The following is a 24309-nucleotide window of genomic DNA, read 5'->3' as shown; positions in this document are numbered from 1 at the left end:
TTTTAATTTTTTATTTGAATTCTGATGGTTTAAACGCTGATTCAAATAATACAAAGCTTAACAAGCCAGACATAAAAAGATCTAATATATTTTGTTTTATTTTCAAATGCACAATCCACTCAGCCAGAAGCTAGAAAAACCATTCAGCTAATGCACACTGCATGAAATGTGTAAAAATGCCTACCTAAAGCAACTCTTGCAGCTGAAGCATCATAATTAATCCAGAAGGAAACCCAGGACAGGATAGTGATCAGAATAGAAGGCATGTAGGTCTGCAGAATGAAGTAACCAATGTTTCTCTTAAGTTTAAAGCTGAGAGACAGCCTTGGGTAGGCACCTACAAGAGAATATTTGGTATGGCCATAATTCATTTGTATAATGCCTGAAAACATTTTTATTTTTTGTCATTTTTGTTATATTTTTCATTCAACATTATACACACAGAGCTGAAATATCCAGGACATTCAGCTGCATAATTTCCAGCTAGAATTGGGATTACATCATGTTTTATGCTAAGGATACAAAGATGCTCTAGTTTATCAGATGGTGATCAACAATCAACAGCCAAAATACACATCAGAGCAACAAAAAAATGCCTCTTCCCTGACAAACTGTTGTGTGTCAGCTTCAGTGTAACCCTTACCCTAAACCTCTCTCCAAGAACTGCAACACTTGTCTTTTGTCCCTGGATTCCAGAAATATTGTAGTGTATGAAACACTTGTTAATATGGATACCTAGAAATAATTTCTGCTTGATTTTGAAGTATTTGGGATGTACAATCCTCCAATATTCCCTCCAAAGATGATTTCTACCCATATCTGGAAAGTTTTGAAGATAATTTTTTTAGCACACCTAATGAATTTCTCAAGTAGGTAGAAAACATCTCCAAGTAACAGCCCAATCCAACTCTTCCCTCTCTTGAACAATTTAATGTCATTGCAATATGTTAGTTATTTCCTTGTTTGCTTCTTTTTTAAATTTCATTAAATCCAATCTGATTTTCCACTCCTTTTCAGAAAGCATCTTTTCACCTTCAGAAAGTCATACATTTGCTAGAATAGGCTAAACTGGAAATCCTGGGAAAAGCATTTTAAAGATTTTATATTGAAGACAAAATAATTACTTTAATATATCTCCAACTTGGCAAAAGAAACATCTAAAAATACAGAGAAAAATATTTCTAAATTTCCTACATGCTGGGTTGGGTTTACAGCACAGAGAAATAAGTGGCTTAATCAGTTTTTGTATGTAGACAGAAAATAAAGCTCAATTGATGAGCCTTAACATGACAGATTACTGCACCCTCTTCATATGTTAATGAATGATGCCTTATACACTATGGAAACTGTAATAAAAACTTCTTGCCAAATTCACTGTTGCTGCTCTATTTCATTCCTGTTTCCTAAAGTTTTGCTTCTCAAGTGCACACTGAGAATTAATCCAGTTTTAGAAGTTTTTAAAAGAATTCCCCTTTTAAGTTTCCCTCCACAAACCTGTAGAGAAAACAACATTCTTGGTGATAAGCTTGTAGTCCACAATGGAGAACTGTGGCAGCTCGATCTTTGTCACTCCTGTGACTGCATTATCACCCCCACGCCAGTAAAATTCAATGTCATCTGTTGTATAGCCATCTATAAAAACAGGGATAAACAGGTGAGATACAAAGCTCTTCTGACATCATGGGCAACAGTTCATTAACTCAAAATACATAAAATATATTTCTATAATTAAACCATTTATAAGCACACAGACACAGGACATTCCAAATATAAGTTCAAAAGGCAATCCTACATTTATTTTAATATTTGTCGGGTTTGCATTTTTTAAAGATATATTACATGAATGTATTAACAAAATAGGCCTTTAAAACCAAATTAAGACTACCCACATTCCATCTCTAGATAGCAACTGTATATTGACTTAAGGTAACTTCAGATCCCAAGGCTGGATGCAATGGAAGTTTGCTGTAATTTCTGTCCCTGAGCTGAAACATCAGCACTGGCAATATTTAGTTTTTAGTTGTAAAAACAGCATAATTCTTTTTCTAAAATGGCTTGAGTGCAGTAAAAGACAGCCACATTCAGTAAGGCTTGTAAGAGGCCTTGTAGGAAGCAACTACAGCAGATGTAACACCCATCAGTGGCATAAAAACCACCCACAAGAAATCAACCAAATAAAATATTCCCACCAGCTAGAAAAACACCCCAGAACATGTTCACACAGTCATAAAATGAAAAAGGAATCTGGGCTCCCAAATGCCAGCTAAGCCAAGAAATGATCATGAGACACCAGAAATAAACCTATTGCAAAACCAGGAAATACAATATTCATTAGAGTTTCATTAAGCATTCATCTAAAGATTTCTGTCACTGAAAGTTGTAAATAAAATAAACTAAAACACAAATAATGACCATTACTTTTTTGCAAATTGAGGTAATAAATATATAAAACACCTTGATTTTAAGTCCTCATCCACAGACAAAGGACAAAATTGTACACTAAACACCATTGTAGATTGCTCAAATACCACTGAATTTCAAGGAATAATGCATAGAATCCATAAAACTGTTCTTGTGCATCATTATTTTTTTGATAATCCAAGTAGGATCCAGGTGTACAGCATTAGGGGAAGGCAAGCAAGTTTGAAGATATGAACCAAGTAATCTGTAAAACCACTGAAACAACTATAAAAATCTATCTAACACACACAATTTTAAAAAGTATTTTGGTAGATACATTCCTATAGTATGCTGATAGCAATTCCAGAGTTTTGAATTAGGGACCCTTTTACATTCCTGATCACAATCTTCAGAGTGGAGGCAGACAGTTTACTTATCTATCCCTGCCTAGCAACAGTTTATATTTGTCAAGCCTTTTTCTAGACTTTCAGAGAGAGAAATAAAATAGCATCTAAAATAAAATAAAGTCTAAAATAAAATAAGGATGAATAATTATATTGGATGATCTTGAGATGTAAAAGCAATTTACTGCACTTCATGTTGTGAAAAACAGAATATCCTTAGAGAGTTTAGGAAGGTTGATATTACTATTTTGGGAGTATTTTGTGATATTGTCAAGTTTTGCTGATATTCTGCCCTCCAATGACAAGTTCCAGATTCCAATACTATTTACTGAACTTGGTGGGATTAATCAAGGTAATTTATTTAATCCTGAGGTAACTATACTGTTAAACTTCACAGCTAATAAATCAGTATTTAATTTTATTTTGTTTATTTCTGAAAAAAACAAATGCTAAAATAAGTTTCAGCAGGGAAAAATCCCACTTTTCTATGTAAGAGAAAAAGTTTATAAAAAAGATAAGGGGCTTTTTATTTGGCTGTATTTTTTAGAATATCTTTTCTTGCTGAACTGCCTATGAACAGTTTAGCCTTGAACTGTCTAATCTTACCTGGGTTCACACAAGAGAACTCCAGGATTCACATTCCAGCTGACTGCCAAATGCTTCAGCATTTCCCTTTCCCAGCTTCTTCCTGGATTCTCACAGCCCTAACACTAAGCAAACATTGACAACTACTTCCCAGGAGAGAGGAATCCTTGGAAACTCTCACCCAAAGGTTCAAATTGAAGATTCCAAACTGCAGCTCTGGGTGGCTTTGGGGAGAACTCCCTGCTGCTTCAGGGAATTACATTGGGCAAATGATAAGCTGAGACTCAGAATGACAAGACTTGTTAGTAGGTATCAATAAAAGAATTTCAGGAAGTCTCTTTAAGCTTTCATTAAAATACTTCTCTCTCTTTCCAAAGAGGATAAATTATCCCATTCATTTCAGAGCATGGAGAAGGAGAGAAAAGAATATTACAGTCATCTGCACATGAATGCTCTTGTGTACTACTAAAGTACCCAAAGATAATTGGATAAAAGTCTAATATCTGAAAACATCTGCCAAAAGAGAGAATGGGCCTATTCATTCTCTAGTGGATGTTTTACAGTAAAGTCCAATTACCTGTGGCTATAATAAACTCCTTCTGCAGGTATCTGAGACTCAAAACAACTCTACTTACAAGTTAAAATTATGTAAAGATCAAGCAATTTAAAGAAGCAATAAGCAGTCTAGAAAAAACATTCTGTAGCTCTTGACAAGCAAAAAACAAGAGTTAATAAAGTCAGTTCAGTATTTCTAAATTATCAGACCACATGTTGGTAAAGTAGAAATGTAAGCATACTAAACCCAATGTTTAAAAATGTTCCAAGTAATCTTTGCAAGAATACAAGTTTAGAACACTATTGGATTTAGACTGAAAAACAACTGTCAGTTTACTATATATTAAATTGTATGTAGCTCTGTTGCCAGCAGAGAGCATCTGATTGATTGCTTTTCCCTCAATCATTTATGTGTCATCATCAGCACCATTTACTTCACGTTCAGAAAGTTCAATTTCTCATTTCTGTCATGCATCACACACTGGCAGTCAACCAAATCAATACATTGTCCTGGCAATATGGCACCAATCCTGAGAGAAGCAAAGCATTCTTGACTTCCATTAACAGGGACAGGGAGTTTATCATCGTGTATACATTGAGGAATGACAGATGACTAAGCACTGTAGAGAAAAAACAAACAACTAGTAGAACATAAAATAAAAACCCCTTCACATAGAAACTATAAAAGCACCAATTTTTGACAGCCTATTCAAGACAAGTCAAAATTAGGAAATTCTTCTAATACAAACCACCTAAAATGAAAGCTGAAGCATTACTGGCTGAAAATGAAAATATTTAGACATAAGGTAATTATCAGAAACACCATACAATAGAAGAAGCAGATTTTTCTGAAAAAGTCAGGATTTATCAGAATTCACTGCCTCACAATGCTGCAGTTTACACTTGACAGCTGGGAGATATTTTACATCTACAGTGTGCAACTGTGTAGGAATTCAAGTACTCCACATTTCTGGCACTGTGGCAGCACCTGGAGACTGAAGATAAGACATCTGCTGGTTTTTTTGGGGGGGCAAGAGGAAGGAAATGACATAAACATGCAGAACACTGAAAATGTGCCTAAAACAAAGAGAGGATTCTGAGGCCATGCCCTAACCTCTCTCTGCTCTGAACCATCAGGAATTTGTGTGAGTTGGGCAATACCTGCACACATCCTGCATCACCTCTGAGCTAAGGAGAATCACTTCAGCACTGATGAGGAGACACACGAGACAAAAACATTCCATTAGCAACTGCCTAAATCCTACCTCCAGCTGCTAAAGCTTATCCAACTAACTGTTCCTTCAGTTACAACCTATTTCTGTGATTCTGAGCATTGAGAGTATGGAATTATGATGAAGCACAGTTCATTCAGCTACTTCAAAATTTCTGCTAAGCAGGTCTGGAGACTTGGTGAAAGCTGGAAGCACACCACTCCTTTTATCACCTGAGGTATTTGTCTTTTGCTCACCAATAAAAAACATATGAGAACTCAGTTTACAGCAGATTCTGGACTTAAATACTATTACAAAGCAACCATTTACAAGATGAACACTATATACACTAATAACAGAATTGCATTATACACATGGCATTTCTGGGGGGAAAAAAATCACAAATGTACATTATATATACAAAAACCTATGGCATCATAGATAGGGAATGAGTAACAACTATTTAATTTCTTCTGCTGCTATCAAATGGATTTTCTTTGCCTAGCCACTCACAATATGGGAGCTTCCCAAAATAAAATGGAGAGAACTCATATATGATATCTATACAAAAGTGAATGTTTTGATTACAACTATACAATATTTTATTAGCTGGAAATCATAAGACATTAATTTATATAAATGCAGGTCATAGATTTTCAGAGTAATTGAAGAACTTGACATCTACAGGGCCTGTAAAAAGAGATGGATGCTATAAAGAAATATTAAATTAAGTGATTACTCCTGTTTGACTGTAGGATACCTTTAGTAGCAATAGCTATACATTTCATTTATTTTTAAACATAGAACCTCTACTCTTGCCTTTTTGAAGATTTTCATCAGCAGTTTTGCATTTGCACAGAGTAAACAGCAAAATTACTTATAAAATCCTAAGTAACATGCAAAGCATGTTTTGAAATTCTGAAGCTTTTCAGATCTCTCAAACTTGTTTCACTGCATCACTTCAGCCTTCACTTATTCGATTCACTTATTCACTCAAAAACAGAAAGAGCAAATTAGAAGTGTTTCTTTGAATTTGCAGAGAACACAAGACATGAGGTGCTGAAACCAGTGGGGTGATACAAGGGTGAGTAGGAAAAACAGAGTTTGTGTGTCAGAGCAATTGGAAAAAAGCATATCATACTTGCTTCTTTCTCCTCTTTCTCATCCCCTCTAAATTCTGTCTTCCTGCATAAAACATTAAAATTCTTACATTTCACTTCAAAGGCTTTTCCCCCTAAGGCTCTGAGGATTTGGATACAAAGAGGATTTTCTGACTGTAGTGAAATTTAATTGATTTTTAGATTAAATTGGCAACATTCTCAAAAAACAATCATCTTCAAGTTCTTAAAATGGCTCCTTACTGGAGCCATGGGAGAGTAGAGTGGGTCAAAGAAAGAGACAGAAATGTGACGCTGTAGAAGTCTTTTGATGAACAAGTGAAATGACAAAATTGATTCCAGGCCTTAGAGTAGGATTTTCATGATGCTAGCAGAATCAAGTTTAATTTTCATGTAGGTACATCAGGCTGATTGTTGCTTACAGGAAGCCTGGTAATGATGCCTAAAGAGGCTACCTAGAACAGAGGCCAGATACTGTTATAGGAACAAAGCAGTATTTATTAAAAAGCCTTAAAAGGATACACCTTGGAACAAGAGGCTGCAGTGACTCCACCCAAGATGGACCCAAGAGAGATGGACAGTGTGCCATGAGTTTTCACAATTTTATATTTTGGTCCTTTTACATATTGGGGTTAATTGTCCAGTTACAGCTTCAGATTATGAAGTCCCATCCTCCTAGTTTGGTCTCCTCCATCTGCTGCTGTTTGCACTTTTTGGGCCCAAAGCTGCAATGATGTCTTGGTTCTCAGGCTGAAAAAGGATTAACTGAACTGTGAAGAGAACTTGCTAACACTTTTTATGAAGTTCAGATTTACAAACTAATGCAGTACAGAATCTGGAAAATATGAAAGCCAAAACCTAAGGCATCAGTAACTTACAGAATAGGTATCCTGGTGGAACTCATTAAATTTGTTTTTCCCCTAATGATTTCACTGAAAATCATTCATACTTTAGAGCACCTCCTGAAAAATGCTTTCATAAATATATTTCAACTGCAACAATATTTCTAGGAAAAGAAAGAGAGATCAGAAACAGATAGGGAGAACTGTATCCATGCAATAATATTCAAAAACCTTTTATCTCCTGGAACAGAGTTATTTCTTGCAATCTTTCTGTTTCCATAAGTTCAGTTACTCCCACCAGCATGAATGATCTAAGAAGTTGTTGGATTCAACAGAGTGGAGATCCTGCAAGCCCAAGGGCTCCTCACCCACAGAGACAAGAGTGTGGAGCAGAATGTGCCTGGTGAAAGGAAGGTCATGGTGGCTGACTGGCACAGAGAGGGTGCCATGGCATCAGAACAAAGTTCCTTTTGGGACTTCAGGCACAGCTGGACACTCTCTCTAGATTGGAATACAGATCTTTCCCACATCCTTCTCTCAAGAACGCTCTTCTTATTTTTCTTCTGATTTCCATCATCATTTGTCCTGCAGACCAAGTCCCAGGTTTATGCATGAAACACATCCCAGAGCACAATAAAATACAACACATCTGGCTCAGCTGTATTTATTTAAATGGCTGAAGTCCAGGGATTTCCATCACTGTGGAAATTATGTATCTGATGTCTGTAGGCAAACAAATAGCATTAGATTACCAAAACATGCTATCCCCCACTCTGCCACAGTTCCTATTCCCTAACCCACTTACTTCATTCAACAGATGACCTTTCCTGAGGATAAGGTTGACAGCATTAGGTCAGCACATTGATTAAGTGGGGATCATCTTGAAGGTTATTTCAGTGCAGCATGGGTGACATTAAACAAATATGTGAGGAAAACATGGGTGGCAACAGTTGTCAATATAAAGGTAGAGCTAAACATATTTCTCACTTTCACTACTACTAAAATTATGATTAAAAACCCCTTAATCTTTAAATTTAAAAAAAACCACATTAGTATACATTAGACTTCTGCAGGAAAATTCATTATTTGCCTATTACCCATACCACAGGAGAAGAGGAGTTCTGGAACACACAGGTAACTACATGAGACATGACAAATCTGTCCTAGATATAAAAGATGGTGGGAAGCTTAGTTTCATTTGCAATTAAAAGTAGACTATGGTAGAAAAAATAATAAGAAAACTAATATAATGAACTAGTTTCTTAAATCTCAATTTTATTGTCAGCAACATAGATGGATCAAGAAATTTATTTTCACTTCTCATAATGGTAGATCTTCAAGATGCAACTGAAGAAATTGCAATATGTAATTTCAATATCATCAATATGTAATGTGGGTGATACCAATCACTGCTGAGGAAAGCAACATTTAGGCAGAAAAAAAATTCTATTTAAATGTGAACAGATGTAAATAGGATAAAAATGAATAAAAGAATCCTTAAGTGATCTATTTCAATGCCATTAAATCACAAAATGAACAGAACTCAAGTGTAAATAACCACTGAAAAAAGACAAGTGCAATCAGATATAAGCAGTCAATTGGCTTTTTTTTCCCAGAATGATCAACAGAGTGAAAATATAAATTATTTCCTGTTTAAAGACTTAAGATTTTACTACATAATTCATAGCTGTCTTCTTCCACATTTAAATCAAAGAAAACAAATCAAAGTTAAATTTAAAATTTGCATAGATAATCTTATCAACCCCAGAATCAAAAATGAAAACTCCTCTGTGTTTTTAAATGAGGGATATATATAAGTAATGATTCAAATAGGAAGCACTGTGTTCTTTTGGCACAATATTAAATAGCTGACTTGGGTGCTGAGGGAACAATTGTTTTATATTTTGATGCATTAATATAATATATAATATATAATATATAATATATAATATATAATATATAATATATAATATATAATATATAATATATAATATATAATATATAATATATAATATATAATATATAATATATAATATATAATATATAATATTATATATTTACACTGAATTTTTCAACTGTATTCTGAAAATATAATTTTGAAGATTGATGGAAATGTATTAACCTGAACTCTTTGTGTAAAGCTAAACACTTTCTGCTCTTTGAAAATAATTAGTAGCAACTGTCTTCTGCTTTTGATAGGCCATATTTCAGGAACAGAACTTTCATAGTAAAATGCACATACATTCTGAGTGGGTATAAATGAAAAATTATTTTTTTCTCTCTCCTTTCAGTAGGGACAGACAAGGCTCATGTAGGGAAATCAAATACTTACATTTGCACCCAACCATGAATTTCAGCACTGCAGCCTGTATTTCATCTTTATGATTTGAGCTCATTCCTATACTTTTATCACATCTGACTACATTAACCTATTTATGCATAGGAAAATTGCTATCCAAAACAATATGTGATCTGGAAATTATGAAGGCCATTGAATATTGTTCTCTATTAGACAAATGAATCTCACAATTTACTTATTTCAGAAAAGACTTCATGAAAAGACTGTATATGCTGTTTGCTCTTTTTGTCTGATTTAAGAATTGATCTTTTTGAAACTGAAAATAGAAATGAGGGGTATATCCAAACAAATGAATCAGCAAAGCAGCATCTCCACAAGCTCATTTTTTAATACCTTAGATATGTAAGACCAAATGTTCTAAGTTTCCTGCAACCCACTATCAGCCTACATTTTGAATGCTCATGCACATTAAAAAAACATAGGAAAAATGAACAACATCTGGCAATTATAAAACTGCATTAATACTCCACTCTGCTTAATTATTCCATAGCTGTTTTAAAAATACAAGGCCACAAGGAGAAAAATGCAATTTGTAGAAGAAAGCCCTTCTGTTTGTTGCTGTGCCATTTTTTCAATTTAGAAAAATATTTATTCATTATGATATGCTAGCTTGCAATGCAGTGTGAGTAATATTCTGAAATATTATTCTATCTGAAGGTCATCACAGTATATAAAACACTTCTACTTTTAGGTAAAAATCTGATTATGAAGGTTTAGGAACATGGACTGTCCAGTAGGAACATGCTAAAACCTGTTACTGCCAAGACTGAAACATCATTAGAACATAAAAACTCCCACAGGTTCTAACACATGTAGAATAATAGTTGGATTTGGACACTTAACTGAACCTGCAGAAATTAATTTTCTTTCAGTAATGAGCAAGCTATAATTAATGCTCCTTCTAAAGTAATCCACATGTATAGATTTGTGAGCTTTTTCCTGTCTGTATAAATCTTCTGTCATCTACAAGCTTTTCAAGGATAATTACATGTACCTTTGATGTGGAGAGCTACTTATACAATACCATGCAAATGAAGTTTATAGGAACTTTAATTATAGCCTATGATATTGTTAGATCTACATCATTATTTTCTAAAAATTCCAACAGTCCTGTAACATTTCTAGATGTCCTTCACACAGCTTGGCTGGTATCAGAAACCACATCACTGCCTCCTCAAAGTATTTTAGTGGGAGCTGTGTGCCTCAAGGCTCAGAGGACTTTCCTGCAGGAAACTCTGTTGTGACACCTCTATCAGAAAAGACAGCACAGATTTGTTGGCAGTATCCCAACTACTTTCCTAGGATGCTGAAAGAGGCCAGAATAAATTCTTTTGACACCCATCCCTCCAGCTTTTATAAATGGTATACAGAGAAAAGTTACTTGGTGGGTAACAAGATGCTAATGGTTGTGGATAGGTGTGCACAAGGTAGCAGGAATTGCAAGTGTTTTAACAGGAGATGGGGACAAGGCCAAAGGAGAATGAAAGCTACTTCAGCTCTCTGCATTTATCTGCCACAGGAGACTAACCCTGAGAGCCTCAAACACATCATTAAGTAGCTATTTCTGCAAATCCATGGCAGATGCAACCTCATCCCACATCTTTTTCACTAAAAAAGTTAACCTGCCCTAGTCCAGTTCAAAGTTTTGGCTTTTATGTACCACAAAGCCATGTTAAATCCTGCTCTATAGATAATATACTGTTTTACTCAGTATCTGGTATTGTCCTCTGATCTGCATTGATGTACCATGCTAAGTTTCATTACCACATTTCAGAAGTTCAAAAAATTGTCTGTAACTTCTCTAACATTAACTTTTCTTCTGAGCTGCAACTCCAGGCATTGCTTGAGGCTATGCCTATTTCATGAAGTAGATGTGACTGAGACAAGATAATGCCAACCCTTAAAGGGACTTTTCCCTGCAAGCAGATTTTAACACACTGGTGACTTTTATTCTCATCCTCTAGCTGTAGTATTGCAACTGTGTCAATATGCAAATATGTATTACATAAGGTTGCCTCTTGGGCTGGAAAAGCAGGGTATCTGCATATAAATGTTCAGTAAGATGAATCCAGCACAATATTTTAACATACATAAAAGGAAATCAGCCTCAAATACAAAAGTTAAGGAACTACAACTTTTTTTGCTGAGAGCCCCATGTGGACTGTACCTCTCTCGTGCCTTTGAAATAAATAAATACCCTTCTTCAGAAAACACAAAGAGGAAAAACACATGAATAATATAATAATATATAATAAACCATGCAGCAATGGAAAATGTTATAATTAGTGCTTCATAGTCACTATACTTTCCTGACATAACTGCACAGAATCATTCTTGAAGGAGTTATGAGTCAAATTCACCTCCAAGCTATAAACCACAATTGTAACTATTTCCAGATAAACCTACAGTATTCCATACCTGTGTCTGTTTCTTATTTAAACTGCCTTCTCCCTTACACTGTGACATTCATTCCTAGCTCATCCTTACAACCCAAGGCTTATGTGCATCACACATGCCATTATCTACATTTATATTCATGCTTTCTAATTTTGTCTTTCCTTTGGAAGTGTTATCCTGCATGTGTCTGTGGGCTTTATGAATCAGAAAAGTTGCTACTTGTAGGGAACACATTGCTTCAGTGCAGAAGCAAGAAACTGAAAGTACAGTGAGCTCTACTGCCATAAGTGTGAAAATTAAATTCCTCCTCTGCTCTGCAACATCCTTGGTGTCCAGGAACCAGGAAGATGTCATGGCTCAGGAACATATCCATGAGGCACATATCTAACAGCCACCTTGTAAACATGGTTATCAAACCATTGTCCTATCTCTGGTGCTCCCAACTTTCCATCATTAAATTACTGCTGTGCTCTGTTTATGTTACAAGTACATGTATGCTGTAGTATTTATAAGGAAATTTATTATTATTATTATTATTATTATTATTATTATTATCATTATATAAAACAACAATTTGTACAAACCTTAACATGAAAGGCCTCTTGTGTGGCAAAGAATAAATGTGAAACAACAGATCTTTGGAATGCATTGAGTTGAAGATAGTGATCTCTCTCATATGAGTTTTATCATGTCATTGTGTCAAAAGTTAGAATTGGGAACACTGAAATACTGACCTGTCCCAAGTGATTTTAACTGCCACTCTGACTTGGAACATCTCACAGAGCTGTTAGACAAATGGAAGGTTTGCAAGCCCAATGTTTTCCTGGGCACAAGATCTATAATAATATCCAATATGTGTGTAGAGTGCTGAAGCTAAGAAACATTTTCATTACCTCCCTGTACCAAGCACAGATACAAAAAGACAGACTGATTCTTGCTTTTTTAAAGTATCAAGAGCTACTGAAACAAAAAAGTGCTGCCAAGTCAACAGGGAAAACATAGGACATTTTTCTTCAAGGAAACCAAAAACCATCCAGATCTACAAACTCAAAGGCAGTGCTGTTTGAAAATTGTCAGTACAGATACATGCCAAGGACAAATCTGAAAGGGATGCACTGGAGCTCTCCCTGGAGGCCCATTAGACTCTTCACTTGGATGGAACTGCTTGGCCACTAGTAATGATAAATATTAATGAGCACCATCAACATAAATGCATGTGGCCATAAAGAATGGGTCATCCCCAGCCAAGGACCCATATTCCTGTGGTCACCATGGTGAATACCAGAAACCCAGCAAAGGGAGGATGGAGAGGAGCAGCTCTCTGAGAGGATGCACCACATTCAGTTGTGGTGGTTTAAACAACCTCTCCACCTCCTCTGGCACAACCTAAACTCTCCAGTTTACTGCACACATGGTGAGATCACCAATAAAAAGCCTTCCAATATCAGATTACAAAATACACCAACATCTCTAGAGCACTTAAAAGACCTAATAATATTAAATGCTAAGTTTACTTCCAAAGTTTGTTTATTTGTTTTGATTTTGGATAAAATTTAACACCTTGAAGGCAGCCTGACAGCTTAATTACTATTAAAAAAAAATTAAAATCTGTGCTGCACTTTTGTCCTCTTCACTAACCCAAATGCATTCATGACCTGTCCTTTACAGCTATTTGATGAGCCATTAAATATAGAAAATAGCTCTATATTGTTGTAATTTTCTGTAGGATCACTGCACTTGGAAGAAGGTGATCAAAAAAATTGTTGGGCTATAATCCTGGGTGCTCATTTTCACCTATTTTTACCATCACCACAACATTAGGCTGCATTAGAAACTCATTCATATGAAAAACAGTGTGATCAAGGGAAAAATCATTCTAGTTAGAAAGGCTAGATGTGCTTCAGAAGTGAAATTATACTAATGCAAATATCAAATAAGATTTGGAAAAGACAAAAAACTGTTGCAACAAAGAAAAGCCCTTCTTAAAAAGGAAAGTTAATTGGAAACACATTAGGAAAATCCAAGGGAAACCATTTTGCTTTCAACCTGTCTGCCTTTACTTCAACTTTAGTAGACCAGAAATGTTTATGGCTCTATTTTTACCTAAATTCACTAATACTAGTTTAAACTATATATTTATGGTATGTGCAAATTAATCCATAATCTTATGAATAGCTAACCTGTCTAAAGCATAGAGAAAACCAGGTTTTAGTACCAGACTTCTGTCTCATGAGAACAATCTTTCAGCTTAGTTTCTTTTGCAGTCTTTGTACTGGAGTAGTTTCTTTTAAAATTAGTTCCAAACATGGACAAAGGTGGGCTTTTTTTTTTTTTTATTAGAAAGAAACACTCTACAATTCTACCTGTACATTCCCTAGAGACAATTCTCTAAGACAGTTTTTAGCCAAATAAAATCACTTGAGAAAACCAAGGGAAACAAAGAATGAGTTTTGTCTGATGAAGATTTCATGGATTTTACCTACTGAAATTAATTAACTTCAAATTACTTCCCAAATTATCATTATATGTATTAGGGATTAAGGAGAATGCCAGCTACCAATTAAATGCAACCATTTAATAGCATAAAGTAGCCTCACAGAAGAATTTATGGTGTACACTGAGGAAAAGAAAATCCAATTAAAATAACAGGGAGAATTTAGCAGGGCAGAATTTAATTAGCAAAGATAAAATTTTGCCAGAAGACTGTGGCTAACACCTGTTCTGAAGTGTAAAGTGACAAGGAATATGTAGTAACAAACATCTGAGTCAAAACACCTTCCCAGACACATATGTAGAATCAAGAAAACTCAATTCTATCATATTTTTCAAGTTGAATTAATTTAAGATTTTCCTAAATTCCATTATTTACCTTTTGCATGGCCAAAGGAGCAATGGGGATGCTTACTTACCTAAAGATATCTGAACACCTCCTGAAATATAGATGACTAATTTTTTTGTGTTCCCAACTGTAGAAATCTTAAAAATCAACTAAAACCATGAACTGAAAATCACCATTTTCTGTTATATTTTCCTGGTATTTTTTTTACTTGCTCAGGAGTAAGCTGGTATTTGTTTTGATACACATGCAAAACATCCCTGGAAACATCCCCTTCATTTACAATTCTAGAAGGGATATATTGTCTAATAAGAGCATTTTCTACATTGGGCAAGTTGTTACATTCACTAACATTGTGAATTAAAATCCAAATTAAATTCTATCTTTGATGGTTACAGTTAATGTTTTTCTCTAGGTTTACTAGCAACTTCATTATCATTAACATCAAGTCACTGGATACCTCACTGATGAAAGATGAAGCCACTGATTAAGCCATTCATTATATCCATCAGCATTATACTTATGAGTTAAAATCCAATCCTATTAGTGATGAAAGGAATTCATATCAGAAACCAGCATTAATGAACCCTCCTGTTAGTAAATCCACATGTAGCTACAGCACAGGACAAACAAAGCATCAAGATTAAAGCTTTGAGCTTTGACAATTACATAAATAATGAGAGAGAAAATAATTTTTAAAACCTCAAAGCAAAGAGTGTTTCAGAAAAATTCATCTTTGCCTCAAGGCTGCCCTTCGAATAACAGAACTATGGAGCACCACTACTGTAATTCTCATATAAGAATTTTAATTCAATTTAGAAAATAAAAAATTTTCATCATAAAATGAAGGTGTATGCATGGTATTTATTTCAATTCATTTTAATGAAAACAAAATAAAGCCTTGTGATGTGGGAAAATGTGAAGGAAATCTATGTATTACTGGTTCTCTAAGTGCTACAACTTAGGGTAGATGAAATAAAAACAATTACTGGCAGTTCTGAACAGAAAAAAAGAACGCTTTAGAAGTCCATCTCACCAGGCCATCCAAAGAAATAGAAATTACTATATGTTCTGAAGTGGTTTTATTAAATATATTCAGCTTTAACAAATCCTATTTATTCTGAAAACATTTGTTTTTGTAAAGTTGTTTTTACACTGGCAAGAAAGCCTCCAGGGCATGACAATGTGCTGTGTGATTGCTATTTGTTTGTGCATTGTGGATTTCCTTCCAATCCCTTCTCACCTAGAGCATTTGGTTACCCTAACTCAGCTCTCAGTCGGCAAGTGACTTTAATTATCTGCTGAAAAGTGGCTGTGAGCTGTTGATTAAAGTAATGCCTCAATTCCTGTGTGTGCACCTAGCATCAATTACAACCTGCATTTATAAAATCAGGTATTTTAATTCTTCCTACAGCAGCACTGCTTTTAAATCTCTGAAATATGCAGGAATTAACAATTTTAAGAGACTAAAACACTATTTAAGATACCTTAAAGGGGGTTTCAGTTCTAAAAACTGAATTGCTCTAACTCTGTCTGACAAAAGGCACATTGAATAAAGAATTATACAAAGGCTACAATCTCCACTTTCCATTATTGCCCTGTCTCTCATCAAAGATTTAATTGCTGTTATGCTGATCACTATTGCTATTTTTTTCACTGTGCTCTCTCATTCTGCAGGCACTGGGCTCTGACAGTAAAACAAATCTAAGTTTACTGTTAGTAACAGACCTGGGGAACTTAAGGATGTGCAATGCACCACTCTGCTCTGGAAGACAGGTAGGTGCCAAGGAAGAAACATCCTTCTGGTGCTGAGGCTGGGAGTCACAGAGTCCTTTACTCATTTCATGTGTAAGGGCTGAAGGATCTCTGCAGATTGATCCAGGCAGAAGCAGAGAAACCCTTTTATTTTATTCTATTTTTAAGTGAAAAGTAACTTCAAGGGGAAAGGAACCTCGCCTATATTCAATGACTATGAAATGAAAATTCCTGGAAAATTCTCACTCATCTAATTCATCTTTCTTATTTAAATAAGTGATGTGTTCCTTGCTTTCTGTCTTTGTTGAAGTCGACTGGTGTCGATACTACCTGACAATGAACTTTTTATGCTTTTAACTGCACCTAGCAAGAATAATAATAGCAAAATAATAAAACAATCTGTCAGCAGTTCACTTTGGTTGCTCAATAGTTTCAACAGCAAATAAGTGTTCCTGTGGGAACACAAAGGAACTTTTGAGTCACTTACATACAGAGATCACTCCTGATTTAGATACAAGGCTCTACTTTACAATGGTGCTTTTGAAGACAGACATTTCACCTCTTCCATTGGTTTTCTGTACATTAATTTGAATAGCTAAACTCAAGATTTCTGCATTTGAATGTATATCATTCACCTAGTACTTTAAATAGGGAACTGATGCTTTAGAAGAAATAAAAATGCTACCTCATGTTAGCTTATATACATAAATCTTTATTTATATGCATTGCATATCTTTAACACAGACCAATTTAAAGGATTCATTCTTTATAGGTACAGTTTTTCTTTCCCACTGAGTATTTACAAATTCCTCTTATTTCCTTAAGGATATAATGAACTATAGGAATATGTTGAAGAATTTGCAATCACTAAGAAATCAGAAGTCCCCCACCTTCAGACCTCTTTCCCCTATCCTTATGGTGTTCTTGGAAAAAAAAATCAGTAATTCAGAATATAAAATCATTAATTCATATAGAAAAGAATAATAATAATAATTCCAATTGTTTATTTCCTGTCTATGAATAACTACTGTTAAGCTGAATTAGCTGTTACCAAAGATTGGAGAAGTCCTACCTTATTGGCACTTAGTTTGATCAATATGCAAGGCTGAGAAGTCACTTTAACATGTTATTTTTTTCACACAATATCGTTTCTTCTTCATCCTAATAATGAATTGCCTTAATAAGAAAAGGCTTATAACTGAAATGGGGAAAGGCAGCTGCAAGAAAATGGAAAAATGTACAAGGAGTATGCTTAAATACATGGCATTGCCTTTATTCATCACATCCTTATCAAAACCATCATATTTAATCAATAAAAGCTGGGTTGATTCATGATTTAACAGTGCTGACCATTACTCTATTACTTTAGGCTTTATCTTGGAAACTTAACATATGTGGCTTTTACACAGTGAAGGCAGCTATATCAAATTTAGCCTCTTTCCAAAATCAGATTTAAGTGTCACTGATCTCAAGCAAATATGCTCCACACATTCCACATCAATTTTAGATTTTACTCTGTTAAAAAGTAGGTAATAGGATAATCTCATCATTTAAATTTGTAACCCAATGTCGAACAGAAAGCCTCACACAGCCTTGTATCTCCCCTAGATCTTCAGCCCTCAATTGTTCTGACCTCTCACCTGCTGTCAGGATTTACACTACAGGAAAAGGAAAAAATCTAACAAAACCCTCCAAAATCCCAACAAACCACCTTCAAACCTATCACACAAACCAGATGAAAACTCTGGCTGCTTGCAAAGATGAGAAAATAACTGCAGCATCCAAACCAGCATGACCTTGCTGCACAAGTTTTCCTAAAAACTCTGACCTGAGGGCTCTTCATTGAAATATTCCAGATCCTTATGTCTCCTTGAGCTCTGTTGCCATTAATAACATGGGCAGCAGGGCTTATTCTGATCTCTATTTTGGGGTTTTTTTTGATGGTTTTTTTAGTTTTTCAAAGGAACGTCTGTTTCCTGTGACAAACATTTATTCTCATATTTGATACTCTACAGTTTTATAAGAAAAGACAAAAAATTCTCTGTCCTCATTGGAGACTGATCGAAACACAAATCCAGGAATTTCTTCATTACAATCCCATTCTTATGTGCAAATGCCCATGATATTCAAAGTGTTTAGTTTTAGTCAGTAACTTCTTATACAGTAAAAAATAAAAGGCAATAACTGAATATTTCAGATAAAAGAAGGCTGGTTTGAGTGTTTCTGAAAATTATACTCTCTTTACCTAAAGTCCAAGTACTTCTCTGTTTTTTTAAGAAAAAAGAAAAAAAAAAAAGGCCTAAGTCAAAGAAATGGAGAAAGGGGACCAAATCATGCATATGTTACATAAATGCAATCAGGTGGAGTGCATTTAATCCCCTGGATTTCAATATACCTGCTTTATTTTTCAAATCTTGTTGGTATTGAAAATCTCTTGATTACCTGAAATAATTTGATTTTCTTAAAAATATATACACAAATAATACTGGATTTAAAAAAAAAAATGTTATATGTGAATACTGATGAGATAAAAACTATTTTTTAAGTAAATGTAGCAAGAATATAATATAATCTGTTAATTGTGTTCAAGCAGGCCAGACGGTGTATAGCTTGTAATCTTCAGGGAGAGACAAATCAGATTTGTCTGACCCCATACACTGCCTAATGCTATCAATTTCTGCTTGGAATCTGTAAAAAAGGCAAAAAATAATAATTGGGAAATTAATGTGCAACAGTCTATAGTATTATCTTATTACCCAGTTTGCACTAATGGGGCCAATCTGTGCATGGTGTGCTTTCTCTTGGGGAGTCATTAGGTGCCTGGATCATAAAAAGAGGAAAAGCTTTACAAAACCAGCTTTAAATAAAGAGGTAATTACATGCAAAGGGTATAGTGTTGATAGCAATTATTGCTGCTAACCTGGAAATACAATTGACTTTGGCAGTTCTCCCACAGTAGTACTGTTTCCTATGAGAAGCTAGATTATATTTCACTACTTTTACTATGTTTCACTACTTTTTCCTAGTGTTCTGTGCTCCCAAAAACCCTATTATTCTAGATTACAACAGCTTCAACTCATGCACTGGGTTTGCCAGAGAAATATTAATAGAGTATAAAAAGAAACTATAGCACAGACCAGTATCACCACAGGTCACAGAAGTGACCAAATTAGAAGTAAATGTAGAATCAGAAATCTGTGTCCCAGTCTGGTGCTTTTCCACACCAGCTACTCACCCTTACTGGGACACAACTCCCATAAATGAGCTTTCTGTACGAGATGCAAATTTTTGTCAACCAAATAACAACAATCAGTGTCCTCACCTATAAAAAGAAATGCACCTTGTTCTACACATTACAGCAACACTCTTTAAATGGGAATTTTGATCAGGTGGAGTCTCCAGGGCCTGGTGCCAGCGTGCACCACTTGGCAGTGGGTTACACACCTGAGATATTTAGCATTTCCTGCTCCTTTTCCTTATAATATTGTGCTCACAGATCCATTAGCATTTAGTCCCCAGTCTTCTCTACAGAACACAGATCCAGCTGAACAAATACCACTCATGATGTCACCAGGTTGGCTTTTGATCCCTGAACCACACAGGAGTGAGCTGCAAAGGCTCAGTTCAACATGTAGGAAACAGTGGTGAGTGATGCTATGCTCAGATATCCTGGAAATGAAAAAAAAAAAAAAAAGGAAAAAAGAAAGAAAAAAAAAAGAAAAGTGCACACCATGTCAGAGACACTAAGCCTTGCTTCTGACATTATGGTATTAGCTCCTCTAGCCCAGATGACTGATCATTCCAAAGATTACTTTGGAATTAAGAAATTTTCTCTGAGAGAATCTAGAGATATAAATACTTATAACACATAAGAGGTTTTTTTTTTCCCTGCAATAAAAGAAGATGACTGAAGACATGCAGTCATTCAAATCATGATTATACCTAACCTGAAACCATTCTTATTTTGAATGAACTGCCATGATTAAAGCCTCTCAGGATTCAAATATATTTATATAAAGACAGGTACTCATGGGCAAGCACTAAGGCCCATGATCAATTGTCCAGATTTTACAGTTGCTGCCTGGACAAAAAATGTACATTCCACAGACAGAGAATATGAGGATTTAAGGAAATTTCCAGTTTTACCAGCAGAATAAACAAGATAGAATACATATTAAATGTTGATAGTGCAAAAGGACAAAATTAACATACTGAGAATTCTGATGATTTTTAACAGTGCAATTCAGGCTAGAGAGATATTTAGCATCCCTAAATTCACAATCCTAATCCTGAGACTCAGACTAGACACTCCATATGCAGAAACTGGAAAGAATTACCCTCCAGAAGGGTACATCCCCTTGTAAGCCAGGTTTGATGACCCAATTCTGGGGGATGTACAACCTTCCATTGGCAATACAGGTAGACCCAACAATTGATTTAGCTACATCATTATCCTTAGGTGATCTAAACACAACCTCATCAGTCAAATGCTACTCCAAAGTTGTTTTTTTTTTATTTTCTCAGCATTTAGAAGAGCTCAGCAGAATCACAAAACACAAGGACATTTTGCTGAACCAAAGGATGGAATTACTTTTAATATTAGTCTCATATTATAGGGGAAAAACTTATGCAGACACAGCTAAGCTACAGTCATGAAACAATATGTTTAATTTGCCTGTGAACTGTGCCATTTTTATATTTGCTATAAGCTGTGAACATTAATAGTCTCAAGAACTGTAAAGCATCACAGATACATGGAGTGTGCTGCTGGCACATACCTGAACAACATTAAAAGGTCTAATATCCTCCAACATCTTTCTTCTCTAAACTATATTAAGAATAAAACATGGGTGCTCTTAAGCCCAACAGTAGATCCCTCTAGGTAAAATCTGTTCCCTTAATTCACTATGCTGTATACTTGCATTATGACACAGCCCACAATAAGGCAATCACACAAAATTTTTTTTTTACTTATACAACTCTCCCTACCTCACATAATAAGCCAACAGAGACTTATTGCTCTTTCAGATACAGAAAATATTTTAATAGCAACCCTGTGCTTTCCTGTTACAGAATCTACAAAACTGGACATTCATTTCTCTCCCACAGTCATGAGTCTTAGGAAAAAAAAAAAATGAGAGAGAGAGAGAGAGAGAGAAGAAAGAATACATGAAAGAGATATAATATTCAGTTTCATACATTTTCAGGGTACTAGAAAAGCACTCAGAACAAATGTGATCTGAATACATATGTAGTAATAACTTTTATCCTTATTTAATGGGACTACTTTTCCACAGCAATATATTAGACAGGATTTCCTCAGTCCTCTGGTAATCTAAAATAAATATTAAATGAAAACCTGGCTTTTAAAAAGTGGTTGGAATCTATTTAGACATCTCTACAAGCAGCCAGAATCCAGGGTGATCATTAGTGAAGAGCTGAGCCCTTCCAAGCCCTCGCTGTACCAGCACTGGGAGTGACAGCAGCTTCCCCTCCTGGGCTCTGACCTTTCCCAGCTCTGGAGAGCCTGGGGAGGTGGCAGGGCTCCCATGCAGCCCCAGAGAGCACCGAGCTGGCAGGGACTGCCATCCCTCTGCAGTGCTCTGCACCTGGTCCCCCCAGAGCCCTGCCAGGAGATGCTCCAAGAGCAAAGAGCAGCAGCTGCAAAGGGCCCAGCACAGAGTTCAGCACAAGTTTACCTCTGGAGGAAAAACTGGTAGAGAGACTTCACAAAACAAACATTTACACTTAGGACCAATGTGAATTCTGGAACCTCACTGCAACTCAAAATTTCTTTCCTCATTTCTATAAAACCAAGCAGCACAGTAATAAAAACTGTATATAAATTGCAGCGCATTGAAATAATTCAGGATTTTTCTTCAGCATCATAGACAGAGCTTTTTCAATTCTAGTTCCACTGGAAAAGACCTTTGCTTGATTATTCCCATATGAAATTATTTCTGTCAGAGCTTTCTCTGAACAATTTTTTGTCTTTCACTTGTATTTCATTCAGGTCTTTTTTCTGGGTACACATGCTAATGCCCAGAGCAGAACAAAAGTCAGCAGCAACACAGATTTCCATAGAGCAGGCTGCAAAATTTCTCATTTTCATAAATGTATAGAGAAAAAAAAAACCATTTTGATTCTGGCACGAAGATTTTTCTGAATAAAACTTGTTCTTTGCATTGTTCTACAAAGATGGCAACTTTCATTATTCTAATAAGTTAACAAGAAAAGACATCTCTGTTGCAATCATGTTACATAAACATCTCACCAACAGAGATATATCATTAGATTATATTTTAAGCTCCCATATGTCACTAGAATTCGTGCTGAAACCACCTTACAATGCAATCTTTATGACAGATTTCTGTGGATTAACAAGCTTCCAGTTTTCTCTGACATTTTTTTAAAACTTTAATACTCTAAGCACTCGTTTGACATGCTTTCTGCCACTACTTTTGCCAAGCACAAGCATATGCTACAACATAGCAAAGGCAAAAAATATTTTGCTCTTTGACTTATGCCTTTTGCAAGAAAAACATTTTACAAGAAAATTATTCTGACACTGCATATTGTTTTAAAAGTATTCAGCTGTATAAAATAATACTTAGCATGTGTAAAATATAGTTCACATGTATAAAATAATACTTTGTTTTATACATGTGGGACTTTGCTTCCACGTTTTGTTTCTTTTATTACAATCTGTTTAGATAGAACATGTTAATAGTATGAAACTCACTGACTCTTTAAATGTGCCATCACTACCTTTCCCTATCATAGCAGAAACCAGCTAAGATTAACCACAAGAAAAAATTTCTTTAACTAAGAAGCAGGACAGAATACAACACTCATAAAATGTTGATGACTAAAGACAGAAAATGGACAGGCTCCTTCCCCTTTATGGCACAGAGCACAGATTACAGATTTCACAAGCATGCTCTCAGTGGAGTTCCCTGGTATATCCATATTTGAATGAAATGTATTGTTCTCCCTTCTTGCTGAAAGCTGAATTTCTTTTCACTTGAAAAATCTTAGGTTAATGAAGATGACTTCCAGATTTGAAACTACAGATAATGAGAAGTTGCTGGGCATGAAATATCTAAAATTGGATTTCTGTTTCTTTCCTACTGTTCATCTGAAAATTCCTGGAAGTACTTGCTGCAATACGTGATCTTCAAATGATGCAGCATGACATTCCCTCCCTTGCTGAGTCAGCTCTGTAAAGAAAAGTGGAACCATATCATCACCTTTTCTTCTTCAGGCTAGTCTCCTTTTAGCTATTAGGACTAGCTAGAACCAATACCTGATACCCAAAAGAATAATTCCTATTAAGCAGCAATATCTGAGGAAACTTAAACAGAAGGTGAACATCCTTCCCCCTAATTTCCAGAACACTGGAAGCAAAGCAAAGTAACAGAAATGCATTAGTTCTTAAACAGAAACCCAGAATAGTGCCAATGTCATGAGCACCTAAAAGCCAGGGGTACTGAATTTCAGGTAAACTGAAATTGCTCAGAATCCAGCAATGCCACTGTAAGTTCCTGAGGACATTTTAAATAATATTTCACATTCTTATAGGCTTTTCTTTCACTGCTATAAGTAATAGAAACAAAGAAAACACACACAGTTCTGATGCAGGGCAGTAATTTCCCTCTCAGGAAAAAAAACAAAAAAAGCCCAACCACCAAAACCTCTAGTATTCATTCTCTTTTAAACTATTTTCATAGCCCAGAAATTACACAGACAAGGTAATAGAGAGGATAATTACCTCCTATAGCTTTCACAGGAAAACCTGAGACAAATTTACAAAGTCACAGCCTTTGATAAAGCTCAACATATCCTGT

The 24309-nt window shown here is 35.3% G+C and overlaps 1 protein-coding gene across 3 annotated transcripts in view; it reads right to left on the bottom strand.

Annotated features, from left to right (window-relative positions):
• Positions 1–24309, bottom strand: part of GABRB2 (gamma-aminobutyric acid type A receptor subunit beta2) — a 145970-nt gene that overhangs the window by 26405 nt on the left and 95256 nt on the right. For all 3 annotated transcript variants that reach the window (XM_056502532.1, XM_056502534.1, XM_056502533.1), the window contains 2 exons: positions 1495–1632; positions 185–337 (listed from right to left, as the gene is read on the bottom strand). In XM_056502532.1, coding sequence (XP_056358507.1) covers positions 185–337; positions 1495–1632 — 291 coding nt within the window. The remainder of the gene's footprint in view (positions 1–184; positions 338–1494; positions 1633–24309) is intronic.

This window comes from Oenanthe melanoleuca, chromosome 13 (assembly GCF_029582105.1).
Source record: "Oenanthe melanoleuca isolate GR-GAL-2019-014 chromosome 13, OMel1.0, whole genome shotgun sequence".
In the NCBI taxonomy this organism is placed as follows: Eukaryota; Metazoa; Chordata; class Aves; order Passeriformes; family Muscicapidae; genus Oenanthe; species Oenanthe melanoleuca.
This window is presented reverse-complemented; position numbering and strand designations above follow the sequence as displayed.